The following is a 14,597-nucleotide window of genomic DNA, read 5'->3' on the forward strand; positions in this document are numbered from 1 at the left end:
CAGGTTCTGGTCCATGGGCCGTACGTTTGACACCCCTGCCGTAGAATTTCCAAGACGTGAGATGAATAGAGGCAGTTTGCCATTGCCTGCTTCAACCCTGGACTTCCTCGGTGGTCTCCCATCCAAGGACTAACCAGGGCCGACCCTGCTTAGGTTTTTGAGATCTGACAAGATCAGGCAAGCTGGGCCGTTCCGGCCACGGTGTGTGGGAATCTCGGACTTGACAGTGTGCCTTCGTACAGGTGGGATCGTGCACTTTTAATCCGCTTCAGAAATAATTTGCAAGTAAAACTTAACATTTCTCACACGAAAGTCAACTAGAGCCAGGGCCTTTTCCGTTGCTGCTCCTAGCTGGTGGAATGAGCTGCCAGAAGAGGTTAAGGCCCTGCGAGAGCTTCTACAGTTCCGCAGGGCCTGGAAAACAGCACTCTTCCAGCATGCTTTCTCATAACGGTAACATCTGTAGAAATGGATTCGGCCCACAAATCTAACATTACTCTGGATTTCTCTTACCACGCTGTGACGTCCCCGGGTCCTCTTTGGAAGACCTAATACTGACCAACTTGCCATCTGCTATCACTGAAATTCTAATTGTCCGTATGAATTATTGCACTGGCACCTATCGATACTGATTTTTTTAAATAATTGTTTTATGTCTTATTTTTATTACTGTTTTATCTTGTTTGGTCATTGTTTGACCCTAACCTGTGAGCCGCCCTGAGCCTGCCTTCAGCAGGGAGGGCGGGATATAAATTCAATAAAATAAATAAAATTCCATGGTTGTGTGAATTGGCATGTGTAAAAAAACAGATAGAACATAAAAAGAAGGCGTATGCTACGATGTGTGCTGAAGGTGCTTGGAAAGTCAGAATGCGACCTGGCTGCTATGTGAACTCTTGCATCCTTGTGGTGTTTGGGAGAGGGAACAGAAAGCGCTAAGCATCACACCACCACCACCATCACCACTGCTCGGAGCTGTTTCCCTCAGGCTTGAATTGGGATCCCGAGCTGAGATCGTCTTGGACTGGAGTTTGCTGCTAGGGGAGATGTTAGCCTTCTAAAGGTGTCATGGGTTTGCTGCTGTGGTTGTAGGGTGGGTTTATGACAGGAAAATCCTATGTCATGGGTCAAGAAGTGTGTAATCAGAGATCCTAAATTCAGCAGCATCCAAGCGCAGTTTGTCATCTGCAAGTGCTGTTCTAGAGTTCCCACTGGTGTCACCTGTCCCCGTCTGTACCGTGGTGTGCAATAAGTAGGGATACCATTCCCCAGTTGGGACTGGGGGATCCCCCAGTTTGGGCCCACCGCTGGCTTGGTGGCTAGCTGGGGAGGGAATCCCACCCCTGAACACAACGTGCTGTTGTCAAGCAGAAGTGACGTCATAACGTTGACAACATTTGGGTTGTTTGAGCAAAACTCTATGCTTGTTGGCGATTTTACCATAGAGTTTTGCCCCAAAAGCAGAGCATCGCCAACATGATGACATCACTTCCCCATGATGTCAGTACATTGCAGCACTCCGCCCCCACCCCCAGAAAGTCCCTTCCCCATCGGCACGATCATTGGAACTGGTGATCCTAGCAATAAGCTCATCAACGTAAGAAGAGTCAAACAAACATGGCATAGAGGATGGTGTTGCCTTTTGGCACTGGCATCCAGAGGTTTGTTTGCCCCTCTATATGGAGGCTCCCTTCCATCACCGTGGCCATTAGCCATTGATGGGCCTCTCCTCCATGAACCTGTCCCACCCCCTTTTGAAGCTGTGTATGTCCGTGGCCCTCACTGCTTTCATTGGCAGAAAATGCCACAGTTTGTTGAGTAAAGAAGTATTTACTTTTATCTGCCCTGAGCCTATTTCATTGGGCGCCCCCCAAGCTCTAGTATTACGGGAGAGGGAGAAAAAGCTCCCCTCCATTTTCTCCACCCCATGAATAATTTTATAAACCTCTCTATTGTGTGTCCCTTAGCCATCTCCCCCCCCCCCCCAAGATTGAAAAGTCTCATCCAGTTCTGGGAATGGGTCCTTCTGAGATAGGTGTGGGGAGTTAGGTGGGAGAATGGGCACTTGGTTGGGGTGACCTTATTGCTCAAGCTTCCTAGTAATTTGTGTTGTCTTCCCCGCCAGGACTTTTTGCCAGCTTGGGTTGCCAACCTTCCGGTGGGGCCTGGAGATCTCTTGAATTATAGCTGATCCCCACATTACAGTTTTCCCGGAGAAAGTGGCCATTTTGGAGGGTGGACTCTATGGAATTATACCCTGCTGAGGTTCTTTCTCTCCCCAAACCCCGCCCTTGCCAGATATTTCCCAATCCAGAGATGGCAGCCCTAGCACTAACTAGGGTTGCCACATCCTCGCAGCCACTGGCAGGGGATAGGGGGTCAGGTTGCCAGGTCCAGGTGGGGATGAAGCTTGGGGAGGACAGGAACCTCAGTGGGGTACGGTGTCTTCATCCTCCAAGTGGCCATTTTCTCTGTAGTCTGGAGCAGGGGTGGAATTCTAGCAGGAGCTCCTTTGCATGTTAGGCCACACGCCCCCTGATGTAGCCAATCCTCCAAGAGCTTCCAAGGCTCTTTTTTATAAGCTCTTGGAGGATTGGCTACACCGGGGGGTGTGTGGCCTAATATGCAAAGGAGCTCCTGCTGGAATTCCACCCCTGGTCTGGAGATGAGGTGTAATTCTGGCAGATCCCCAGGTCCCGCCTGGAGGCTGGCATCCCTAATTCTGAGTTCCGTTTCTTGGTCACGGTGGAAGGTGACCAGTTAGAAGCCTGTCTCGTGGAACTAGGTAGCGTTAATGTCTCGGAATGGGATGAGGAGTTAAATAGCCGCATGCCTTGCATTTGGTTTGTGTTAGCATTTGTAGGTTAGATCTGGTACTCAGGTTGTGTATTTTGGCATACCCTGGTGGGGTGGGGGGTGGGAATGCCTATTGCAAATAGGCCAATCGATTTTCCAGGGTTAGAGTCAATAGTTCAGGTCATGCTGAGCAAGCCCACGTTATTTCTTTTCCATCCGTATACCTAATAATTATTGTCACACTGAAGCGTTTAAACTCTTTCCGTGTGTTTAAATAATTTAACCACTCTGGAATCATGTAACACAAATTATTTTAGTTTATCATTCAGGACTTATTTAATAGCCGGGGACGGGAAAATTGAGCTGTACTTAACCATGCAGGCTTCTGAGGATTTCCTGAAATCCCGTTTCTGGCTGTCTGTAAGGAAATCCTCTTATTTGGGCTTGAAGTATGTAGTTTCACCCTCCCATAATAGAAATCACGACGGCTGCAACTACTCCAAGGCCTGTTTTAAATTATAATCCCTGGTACGTTAAAGACAAAAGGCCAATGATTTAAAAACATACAAAGTTGTCTTATATTAAGTTAGAGCACTGGTTTGCCTAGCTGAATGGTGAAGACGGTGAGGGGTCTGGAGACCAGGTCCTATGAAGAAAGGCTGAAGGAGCTGGGCATGTTTAGCCTGGAGAGGAGGTGACTGAGAGGTGATATGATCACCATCTTCAAGTATTGAAGGGCTGTCATCTAGAGGATGGTGTGGAATTGTTTTCTATGGCCCCAGAAGGTAGGACCAGTACCAACAGGTTGAAATTAAATCAAAAGAGTTTCTGGCTCAACATTAGGAAGAACTTCCTGACTGTAAGAGCGATTCCTCAGTGGAACAGGCTTCCTCGGGAGGTGGTGGGCTCTCCTTCCTTGGAGGTTTTCAAACAGAGTCTAGATGGCCACCTGACAGCAATGAAGATCCTGTGAATTTATGGGGAGGTGTTTGTGAGTTTCCTGAATTGTGCAGGCGGTTGGACTAGATGACCCTGGAGGTCCCTTTCAACTCTATGATTCTGTTATTCTAAATGTTTTCTCCTGATTGGGGAGGGCTGTTCAAAGTCTTGAGCAGAGAGGTGATTCTCAAGAATCTAAGAGTTGTGAACAGACCTTGAATGCAGCAGGAGCTCACTGGAGCACAGCTCCTGAACCTTTCTGAGGGTTCCCCCTCCTCCTCCCCACCTACCTTGTCCATTGAATAGTAGGTGCAGCTGCATAACAGTCCCTGGATTAGTAGAGCAGCCAGCCAGCCACCAGGGGCTTTGCCACACCCCCTGCAGCCCTCATTAACCCCTGGAGAAACCCACGCCACCCTTTCTCCACTAGTTATGTGATTTTAGGCAGTGGGTTGCTTGCTGTCCTGTTGACTGTGGGGGCGGGGCAGCCAAGGAGAGTCTCAGGTGAGTGAGGCCTTCTTGAGGTTGCTGGATCTCTAGCCAGACCAAGCAGGTCTCGCTTGCCTGGGGCTCTCCTTTCTTGTATTGGGTTGCTTTTGGCTGGTGTGGGGGGGGGGGGGCAACAGCATATGCTAATGAGATATGCTAATGAGCTGCACCACCTTTATTTCTACAATATGACCCCTGGTTGTGCTGCTGGATGAGATCAGCTAGATTCAAGTCTTGTAGAACCTTAGAGACAAACAAGATTTTCAGGATACAAGCTTTCGATCCAAAGCTCCTTTTGCTCAGGCTTATACACGGTACCCTTTACCTTCTTTTGCTAACATCATTGATATTCCACTAACAGTATTTAAATTATTCATTGCGATTGGAGTTGGAATATTTTTTTCAGTACACATTTTTCCAAAAAACGCACGTCACTGCTTTTTACTCTTCTCGGTCTTTTAACACTAAAACAAGTTAACCTTGTTTTAGTGTCTCCCCTAGGATGGATTGTATCCTGCCCACTCTGCTAACGGTGGTGCCTAGGGCTCATTTTGTAACAGGAGCTCCTTTGCATATTAGGCCACACGCCCCCGATGTAGCCAATCTTCCTGGAGCTTACAGGGTTCTTAGTACAGGGCTACTGTAAGCTCCTGGAGGATTGGCTGCATAGGGGGAGGGGGGTAGTCTAACATGCAAAGGAGTTCCTGCTACAAAATGAGTCCTGGGCCCACTGTTGTCTATTTGGGGGGTCCAAAGCACCCAAGGGACGGCCCACCACTAGCTGAGCGGAGTGGTAGGATACAGCCCCATGTGTAGTTAAATCTGGACCATTTTTTTTGAAAGACAGGTAAGAAATTTTAATGCGGGGGGATGGGGAGAGGAAAGACAAGGGCTTGGGCCGGGCAGGAGTTACCAAGCCTTGTCTGTTCAGGTAACAAGGTTACATGATACAAAATGGTACGAGCTTTATTGTACGAGCTTGCTTAGATAAATGATTGTGGACTGTGGTGTGGACTGCTGTGTAGAGCTTATCGTAAGTAAGATCCTAGATATGTCATTTCTGTGATATTTAATGCAGGGCTGTTCAACTCATTTGTTAAGAGGGCTGAATTTGATATAAATGTCGGGCCGGGCCATGTGTGTACCTATTTAAGATTAGATTAGAGATGAACTTTATAAAGGACACAGAAAAACACAATTAATTTTTTTAAAAACTTAAAAAATGCTTAAAACATTAGCACTCATTGGTCTTAAAGGTGTTTTCTTTGTATTTCTCCCATGGGATCCAGGGAACTGGGCAAAGGAAGCTCTGGCTCTTTCCTTCCTTCCCCCAGGGACCAAGAGGGGGAGGAGTCTAAGCCAATGAAAGGAAGAGAGGTTTGGCTTAGTAGTCTGCTGTGTGATTAAGAGAGCCTGGCAAAGCAAGCTCCGCCTCCTCCCTCCCTTCCGGCACTTCCCCAAGTTAGGTGCTTCAGCCAATGGAGAAGATAGAGGTTTTGCTCTGTAGCTCCTGTACAATTAAGCAAGCCTTGCAAAGCAAACTGCTATGCAGAAGGAAGCAAGAGAGAGGGAAATGGAAGCAGATGACAGCCAGTTGCTCAGAGGCTTGATAGGAGCCGTCCAGGGGCCTGACTCGTCCCCTGGACCGCATGTTTGAAACCCTTGATTTAATGTGTCCTGTGAGTACTTCTGCTTCAGTTCTTTCTGGTGGTTCCAGACATTTGTCAGCTGTACTGAGTTGCTATTCATAATCTGCATTGAATTCCTGTGAGAAAGGTGAACTATAAATAACATAAATAAAATAAAATTAATGGGAAGGGTTGATCATAGGTTCATATGAACATATGAAGCTGCCTTATACTGAATCAGACCCTTGGTCCATCAAAGTCAGTCTTGTCTTCTCAGACTGGCAGCGGCTCTCCAGGGTCTCAAGCTGAGGTTTTTCACACCTATTTGCCTGGACCCTTTTTTGGAGATGCCGGGGATTGAACCTGAGACCTTCTGCTTCTCAAGCAGATGCTCTACCCCTGAGCCATTGTCCGTCCCTCACCGTCCCTCACGTTGGGGGGATGTGGATGGAACAAAATCAAGCGAGTGCAGAGCTTTTGTGGGCGCAACCTTACAACTCCCTAATCGGAAGTCTCTTTTTGTAACTCCTCTGTGTCCATCTTGTTTGGTGTAGTGGTTAAGTGCGCGGACTCTTATCTGGGAGAACCAAGTTTGATTCCCCACTCTTCCATTTGCAGCTGCTAGAATGGCCTTGGGTCAGCCATAGCTTTCGTAGGAGTTTTCCTTGAAGGGGCATAAGAGCATAAGAGAAGCCATGTTGGATAAGGCCAATGGCCCATCCAGTCCAACACTCTGTGTCACACAGTGACCAAACAAATTATACACACACACACACACACATATACACACACTGTGGCTAATAGCCAGTGATGGACCTCTGCTCCATATTTTTATCTAACCCCCTCTTGAAGCTGGCTATGCTTGTAGCCGCCACCACCTCCTGTGGCAGTGAATTCCACATGTTAATCAACCTTTGGGTGAAGAAGGACTTCCTTTTATCCATTCTAACCAGACTGCTCAGAAATTTCATGGAATGCCCACGAGTTCTTGTATTGTGAGAAAGGGAGAAAAGTACTTCTTTCTCTACTTTCTCCATCCATTGCATTGTCTTGTAAACCTCTATTATGTCACCCCGCAGTCGACCTTTCTCCAAGCTAGAGTCCCAAGTGTTTTAACCTTTCTAGTTGCCCTTTTCTGGACTTTTTCAAATGCTACAATATCCTTTTTGAGGTGCGGTGACCAGAATTGTACACAGTATTCCAAATGAGACCGCACCATCGATTTATACAGGGGCATTATGATACTGGCTGATTTGTTTTCAATTCCCTTCCTAATAATTCCCAGCATGGCGTTGGCCTTTTTTATTGCAATCGCACACTGTCTTGACATTTTCAGTGAGTTATCTACCACGACCCCAAGATCTCTCTCTTGGTCAGTCTCTGCCAGTTGCTGTGAGAGCCCTCTCAGCCCCACCCACCTCACAGGGTGTCTGTTGCAGGGGAGGTTGTGAGCTGCTCTGAGATTTGGAGTGGAGGGTGGGATAAATCCAATATTGTCTTCTTCTTCTTCAGGAAAAAATGGTGGGGTCTCTAGACGGGCATGACTGATGCATTTGACTCGAAGGATCGCAGTTGACTCAGAGCCTTGATTGAAAGCCTCAGAAAGCTACTGGTTGCCCTGCAGAGATTAAAAAGGGCCGGAAGGAGGGACAGAGGAGGTGGCTCCTTGCCCTCACTTAACCATAAAGGCCGACTCGATCCGCTTACCAAATTAATGGCCTCTAGCGTCACTTCTTTTTCTGTGTGTGTGTGTTTTTTATTTCAGAGCTTCGTTTCTACCTGTACCCCGCAGGCCGTCCCTGAAAAACGAAAAGAAGAAAAGTCCAAATATGCAGGGAACCCACATAAAAAAACCCCCACGGGCCCCTCCGCTGTTTTAAGATTGCGGGCCAGAGGCCGGTCACATCTGTGTTTACGGAAGGCTACATTTAAGGGGGTTTTAAGATGAGAAAATTGTTCCGAAACTGCTTGGAAAGATTGAGCTGAAGCGTGTGTGTATGTTGCTTGGGGGGGGGGGGGGGAGGTTGTGCTTTTCTGGCTGCAAAAGAGCCAGGATTTGGGGGGAGGGGGGGAAGCCCCTTTTGGAGCAAGCTGTTTAATGGGCAACAGATGGTCAATCTCAGCGGCAGGGGAAGATCAGCTAGTGGTGGAGATGATTGCCGTGGCTTTTTTTCCGTGGGTACATCCGAGCAGCTGTTTTTTCCCCCTTTCTTAGATTTTAGCATTTACAGTGGATGTTTCTTTTTCAACAAAAACTGTTTTGTTTAGGGGAGGGGGGGTGTAAAACTTGGGCCTCAGGATGCCCCTCGTAGTCTCCGGGGAATCTTTTTGCATATAATAAATGCCTGTCGCAGGGGACCGAAGAAAGGGGCTATTTGCAGGCCAGGCCGGTATCCATCCATTACCGCTGCGTCCCCCGCTATAAGTCATGCTTATTTCAGATCACTTCCTTTTGAGTTGCTTTCCCCTGCAATTTGGCAGTTGGCAAATGAGTTCTCTTGTCCCTGGCGCTGTCAGAGGAAACAACTGGCACCAAAGTCCAGAGTTTAAATTAAAGTGTTGACATTAAAAAAAAAGAAAGAAAGAAAGCACCAAAGCACTCTGCAGCACATGGGAACGGTCTAAATTTCAGGCTGGCATTTCCAAAGATTCCACTGTCCCTTTCTGTTGTTCTCAAAAGGTTGGGAATAAATTTTGGAGGACTGAAGAGGGAAGAATTACCCCAAAGGTGAAACTTGGTGAACTAACTTTGTTGCAAACAACCTCCCCTTTAAGGCAGATAGCTTTGCTGAATCAGTATGTAATTTGCCCATTAATTTTTTAAAAAGATAATCCTTTACAGCAGTGGCCCCCAACCTTTTTTGGCACCAGGGACCGGTTTTGTGGAAGACAACTTTTCCATGGATCGGTGGGGGTGGAGATGCTGGGGGTTTTGCTGCCCCAGGCTACCCCCGTGCCCACACCTCATCCTTGCCTTTAAATGAGGAGTGGGTGGAGGTCTCTTCCTCACTCCACTGCCCAGTTGCTATGGACCAATACCGGTCCATGGCCTGGGGGTTGGGGACCCCTGCTTTAGAGCAGTGGTTCCCAACTTCTTTGATATGGTGACTCATCAGTCCAAATTTATTTGGAACGGTGACCCATCCACAGGGCCGGCCCTGCCGCTAGGCAACCTAGGCAACTGCCTAGGGTGCTAGCCTTCTGGGGGCATTGCATTGAGCCCCCCTCCCCATGACTCAGTGACGTTATCAGTCCAAGGGGGGGGGCACCAGAAGTTAGCCTTGCCAAGGGTGTCGGTCTGTCTAGAGCCAGCCCTGCCCATCCAGAAGCGGCTCAGGGTTTTTGGTGCCGTAGACAAACTATGACCTTGGCACCCATCTGGTTCAGCATTGCATTTTCTACAGTGGCTAATCAGATGTTTTTGAGAAACTGACAAACAGTGCAAAAAAGAATGCATCTCCCCCCGCCCCCAAGGAATCTTATTTATTTTCTTTATTTATTGCTTTAGTTTTCTATCCCACCTGGAGAGCCAGTTTGGTGAAGAAGAAGATGGTATTGGATTTATATCCCGCCCTCCACTCCGAAGAGTCTCAGAGCGGCTCACAATCTCCTTTACCTTCCCCTCCCCCACAACAGACACCCTGTGAGGTAGATGAAGATATTGGATTTATATCCCGCCCTCCACTCTGAAGAGTCTCAGAGCGGTTCACAATCTCCTCTACCTTCCTCCCCCACAACAGACACCCTGTGAGGAAGATGAAGATATTAGATTTATATCACGCCCTCCACTCCGAAGAGTCTCAGAGTGGCTCACAATCTCCTTTACCTTCCTCCCCCACAACAGACACCCTGTGAGGTAGATGAAGATATTGGATTTATATCCCGCCCTCCACTCCGAAGAGTCTCAGAGTGGCTCACAATCTCCTTTCCCTTCCTCCCCCACAACAGACACCCTGTGAGGTGGGTGGGGCTGAGAGGGCTCTCACAGCAGCTGCCCTTTCAAGGACAACCTCTGCCAGAGGTATGGCTGACCCAAGACCATGCTAGCAGGTGCAAGTAGAGGGGGGGGGGGGAAGCAAACCCGGTTCTCCCAGATAAGAGTCCGCACACTTAACCACTATACCACTACTCCGCTGGTAGTTGATTCCACCAATGGGGAGCCGTTATTGAGAAGGCCTGCTCTCGGGTTGTTTTCAGTTTGGCCTCCCTTGGTCCAGGGATTTTTAAGAGGTTTTGGGAGCTAGATCTCAATGCTCTCTGGGGGATATATGGAGAGAGGCGGTCCCTAAGGTAGGCAGGTGCTCGGCGATATAGGGCTTCAAAGGTAATAACCAGCACCTTGTAACGAACTCGGAACACGATTGGCAGCCAGTGCAGCTGCCGCAACCTAGGCTGCATGTGTTCCCACCGAGGTAGTCCCACCAACAGCCTGGCTGCCGCATTCTGCACTAGCTGCAGTTTCCGAGTTCGGTACAGGGGCAGCCCCATGTAGAGGGCATTACAGTAGTCCAACCTCGAGGTGACCGTTGCATGGATCACTGTTGCTAGGTCGCTGCGTTCCAGGAAGGGGGCCAGCTGCTTTGCCTTCCTAAGATGGAAAAAGGCGGCTTTAGCAGTGGCTGCATGAAGATGTTAAACAACATCGGAGAGAGAATTGCCCCCTGAGGCACCCCACAATTAAGTAAGCGCCTATGGGACAGCTCTCCTCCAATCGCCACCCTTTGTCCCCGACCCTCAAGGAAGGAGGAAAGCCACTGTAAGGCTAGCCCCCGGATTCCTGCGTCGGCGAGGCGGTGGGTCAGCAGCCGATGGTCGACCATATCGAACGCAGCCGATAGGTCTAACAACAGCAATACTGCCGAGCCGCCTCGATCCAGAAGTAGAGTTTGCATTGTTTTCCCAGCATCCTGAGGAAACTTATTTCAAGTTAGCAGTAATGCTCTAGGGCAGGGGTGGCCAACGGTAGCTCTCCAGATGTTTTTGCCTACAACTCCCATCAGCCCCAGCCATTGGCCATGCTGGCTGGGGCTGATGGGAGTTGTAGGCAAAAAACATCTGGAGAGCTACCGTTGGCCACCCCTGCTCTATGGCTAAACTGGGGGAGAGAGCCAGGTAGCATGCTCTGGGTTGGATTTGCTGCCCCCGTTTGTAAAGTTGTGATGTAAAAAAGTTGCGGATGCCATGGAACAAGACTGTGTGTGTTCGCCGAGCTGTCAGCAAAAATCCATGACTAAAACATGCCATTTTAAAACCTCTTCCTGAGGCATTCTCAGTCAATATATTATCATAAGATGGCCTGTGGCAAATATTTGTTGTTGCCTGGTGCAGTCCCAGGAGAGCGGAACGATGAAGTAGACGAAGCGTCTGGGGTAGCAGAAATGCAAAAAACGTCACCCTGTGAATTGAAAACATCTTCAGGCGTATAAATGTGAGGCAGCAGGTTGAGGGCCCCTGAGGAGATGTTAGCGCCCAGGGAAAACACATTCCTCCACTCCGAACTCAGATTTTTAAGACCTCCTCTGTTTCCCGTCGTCTGTCTGTACGTTTTTATACTACCATTCCTCCAGGGAGCTCATATGTGATTCTGCCTTCTGCGTGATATCTGTACAACAACCTTGTGAGGAAGGCTAAACTGAGAGAGGGGGTTTTAGTCCAGGACTTCACTGCTGTGCCATACTGGCTTTGTGTTTTGTTCCTGTTTGGGGCTGCTGCTTGGTCCAGTATTTCTGCCTTACTAAGCCCAGATGGCATATTTGTTATTTATTGTCGTGGCCAGTGTTCCCTCTTCACTGACTTAGCGTGAGCTAGCTGACAGGTTTTTAGCCTCCAGCTCACACATTTTTGTCTTAGCTTAGGAAGTATGACCCCAGAGCACAATAATTTATGCAGGGGCTCACGACTTTAATGTCAGTAGCCAGGGGTGGAATTTTAGCAGGAACTCCTTTGTATATTAGGCCACACACCCCTGATGTTGCCAGTCTTCCAAGAGCTTACAAGGCTCTTTTTTTTGTAAGTTCTTGGAGAATTGGCTGCATCGGGAGTGTGTGGCCTAATACACGAAGGAGCTCCTGCTAGAATTCCACCCCTGCCGGTAGCCCACAAAGTAGAATTCTTGCTCACAAGACTCTGCAGCTTAGAGGGAACATTGGTTGTTGCATACTGCTTTTCAGCTGTGATAGTTTAGGGGAGGGGCTGTAGCTCAGTAGTATCTCCTCCTCCTTCCAGCAGCTGTTCAAGTGCTACAGGTCCTTGACCTTAAGTTCCTAACATCTCATTGCTTCACTGTGCATTTAATTGGGTGTTTGCCATTGAATTACCTTATCGGTGAATCCCAAGGAGTTGTGTGTGTGTGTGCGCGTGTGCAGGAAGCCTTCTTGGTGCCTCCTCTTCCCCCTAATTAACTGCAGTAACAGTTTGTGTTCACACAAGGAACAGCAACAATTGTGAAGCATGTTTAGAAAAATATTTGCCGTAAAGGCAGTGTGTGTGGAAACGGAAGGGCGCCGTCCTCCAAAGCACTGCTTTGTCAGCAAGGCACTTATCAGAAAGGACCGTATTTCCGAGATGATGAAAAGCCGGGGCTTGAATCGGAGTTGATTTGGAATGAATGCACGCCCTAATTAAAATTTCTGCTGCTTCTGTTTAGACGAAAGCGCCGGAGACGGTGAATTAGATCTAAGTGGAATCGACGACAGTGAAATAGATATGGTAAGAATTTGTCTCCAGCCCTCCGTTCTCTCTCCGCGCATGTGGAACTTGGAAAACATAGCCGTTCGCACAGGGCTAGGAAAGGTTCGCTCTACGCAGCCACTGAATACGCTGTCCTGTTTCGGTGATGCAGAAGCAACAGCTTAGGGAAAGCAGTGCCAGTAATGCGACCCGCTGGAAAGTGGGCAGATGTGAATAAGATGAAGTTCAACAAGTGTAGAGTTCTGCTTCTGGGTAACCAAAATGAGAAGCATGCATACTGGCTGGGGGAAAGAGTGCACAGTAGCAGTGCGTTTGAACAACATCTTGGGGTTGCTGTTGTTCAGTTGCACAGTCGAGTCCAACTCTTTGCGACCCCATGGACAAAGTCACGCCAGGCCCTCCTGTCTTCCACCATCCTCCGAAGCCTGCTCAAATTCGTGTTTGTTACATCAGTAACGCTGTCCAGCCATCTCATCTTTTGCCATCCCCTTCTTCTTTTGCCTTCTGTCTTTATGATTGTATGCTAAATATGAGCAGTCTGTGTGATGCAGCGGCAAAAGAGGCTAACACGGTCTTGGCGTGCAGCAACAGAGCCATAACATCCAAATTGCAAGATGTCTTAGTCCTGCCGTACACTGCACTGGTCAGGCCGCACCTGGAGTCTTGTGTGCAGTTCTGGAAGCCTCACTTCAAGAAGGACGTGGGCAGAATGGAGCAGGTGCAAAGGAGAGCGATGAGGATGATCAGGGGCTTGAAGATCAAGCCCTAGGAGGAAAGTCGCTGGAGATGTTCAGTCTGGAGAAGAGGAGGTAGAGGGGGACATGGTTGCTCTCTTGAAGTCTTTGAAGGGCTACTTGGAGAAGGGCAGGGAGCTGCTCCTGTTGGCAGCAGAGGAGAAGATTCTCAAGAACGAGTTTAAATTCAGTGCAGGAAGGTACTGGCTGGAAATCTCTGTGTGTGTTTTTTTTAACAGAAAGAGCAGTTCAGTAGTAGAATGGGCTGCCTTGGAAGGTGGCGAGCTTCCCCTCACTGGCAATCTTTAAGTAGTGCCTACAACTCCCATCAGCCCCAACCATTGACCATGCTGACTGGGGCTGATGGGAGTTGTAGGCAAAAAACATCTGGAGAGCCACTGTTCCCCACCCACTAGACAAACACTTGCTGGGTATGCTTTTGGCTGATCCTGCATTGAGCAGGGTGTTGGACTAGATGGCCTGTATGGCCCCTTCCAGCTCTATGATTCCACGTTATTTATTTATTTAATTTTTTTACATGGGATATTTCTCTGCCATACTTTTGGAGTCCTGATTGAAGCAGCTTACAATAAAAAAAAAAATAAGAAAAACATACGAAGCCATGCTGGATCAGGCCAATGTCCATCCAGTCCAACGCTCTGTCACACAGTGGCCAAAAAAACCCCAGGTGCCAACTCAAAACGACATAAAAATATGAAAAGCCATTCCGGCTGTCCATAAAAGGGAAACACGCCATTTTAGAAGATGGTAAAATGAAACTGCTCATTAGAAGCCTGGGTATTAGGAGAAATACCAGGAGAAAGGAAGTGGGCATCGCATGCTGGGATGAGACTTTAGCAAGGGGCGTGAGACAACTGCCATGAGCTATACGCTTGAGAAATACATTAAAGGTAGATTTGAAAACTCACAAGTCTGTTCTGGGAATGATTCCAAGACAGGGAGGGGGGAGTGCTAAGTTTTTGTAACTTATTTTTAAAAAATGGCTTGGGGGAGAGGGGGGTGGGTTGGGGGTTCAGGCCACAGTTTGGATATGTTGCCCTGGCAGGAAGCCCCCTTTTCCTTCATCCAAGGCATGTGTGGAAATCTGGATTTGGCGAGAGGCGAAAGTAAGGTACTCTGATCGTCTACAGAAGCACTCTTTAATATTTTTGGGTTAGCGCCAAAGGTACTAACGGTGCAACGGCACTTAAGCAGAACCGCATTTCCATTGGCTATTTCCATTAACTATTCATTAGGGTCCCGCAACTCCCTGGCACAGAGCTTCGGGGGGATTCAATAGGCCGTAGAGGGAGAGAGGCAG

At 48.4% G+C, this 14,597-nt stretch overlaps 1 protein-coding gene across 1 annotated transcript in view; it reads left to right on the forward strand.

Annotated features, from left to right (window-relative positions):
• BRF1 (BRF1 RNA polymerase III transcription initiation factor subunit) overlaps positions 1-14,597 on the forward strand; it is a 357,225-nt gene that overhangs the window by 241,694 nt on the left and 100,934 nt on the right. The window contains exon 12 of the mRNA XM_060261809.1: positions 12,499-12,560. Coding sequence (XP_060117792.1) covers positions 12,499-12,560 — 62 coding nt within the window. The remainder of the gene's footprint in view (positions 1-12,498; positions 12,561-14,597) is intronic.

The sequence above is a fragment of the Heteronotia binoei genome, chromosome 21, assembly GCF_032191835.1.
Source record: "Heteronotia binoei isolate CCM8104 ecotype False Entrance Well chromosome 21, APGP_CSIRO_Hbin_v1, whole genome shotgun sequence".
Classification (NCBI taxonomy): Eukaryota; Metazoa; Chordata; class Lepidosauria; order Squamata; family Gekkonidae; genus Heteronotia; species Heteronotia binoei.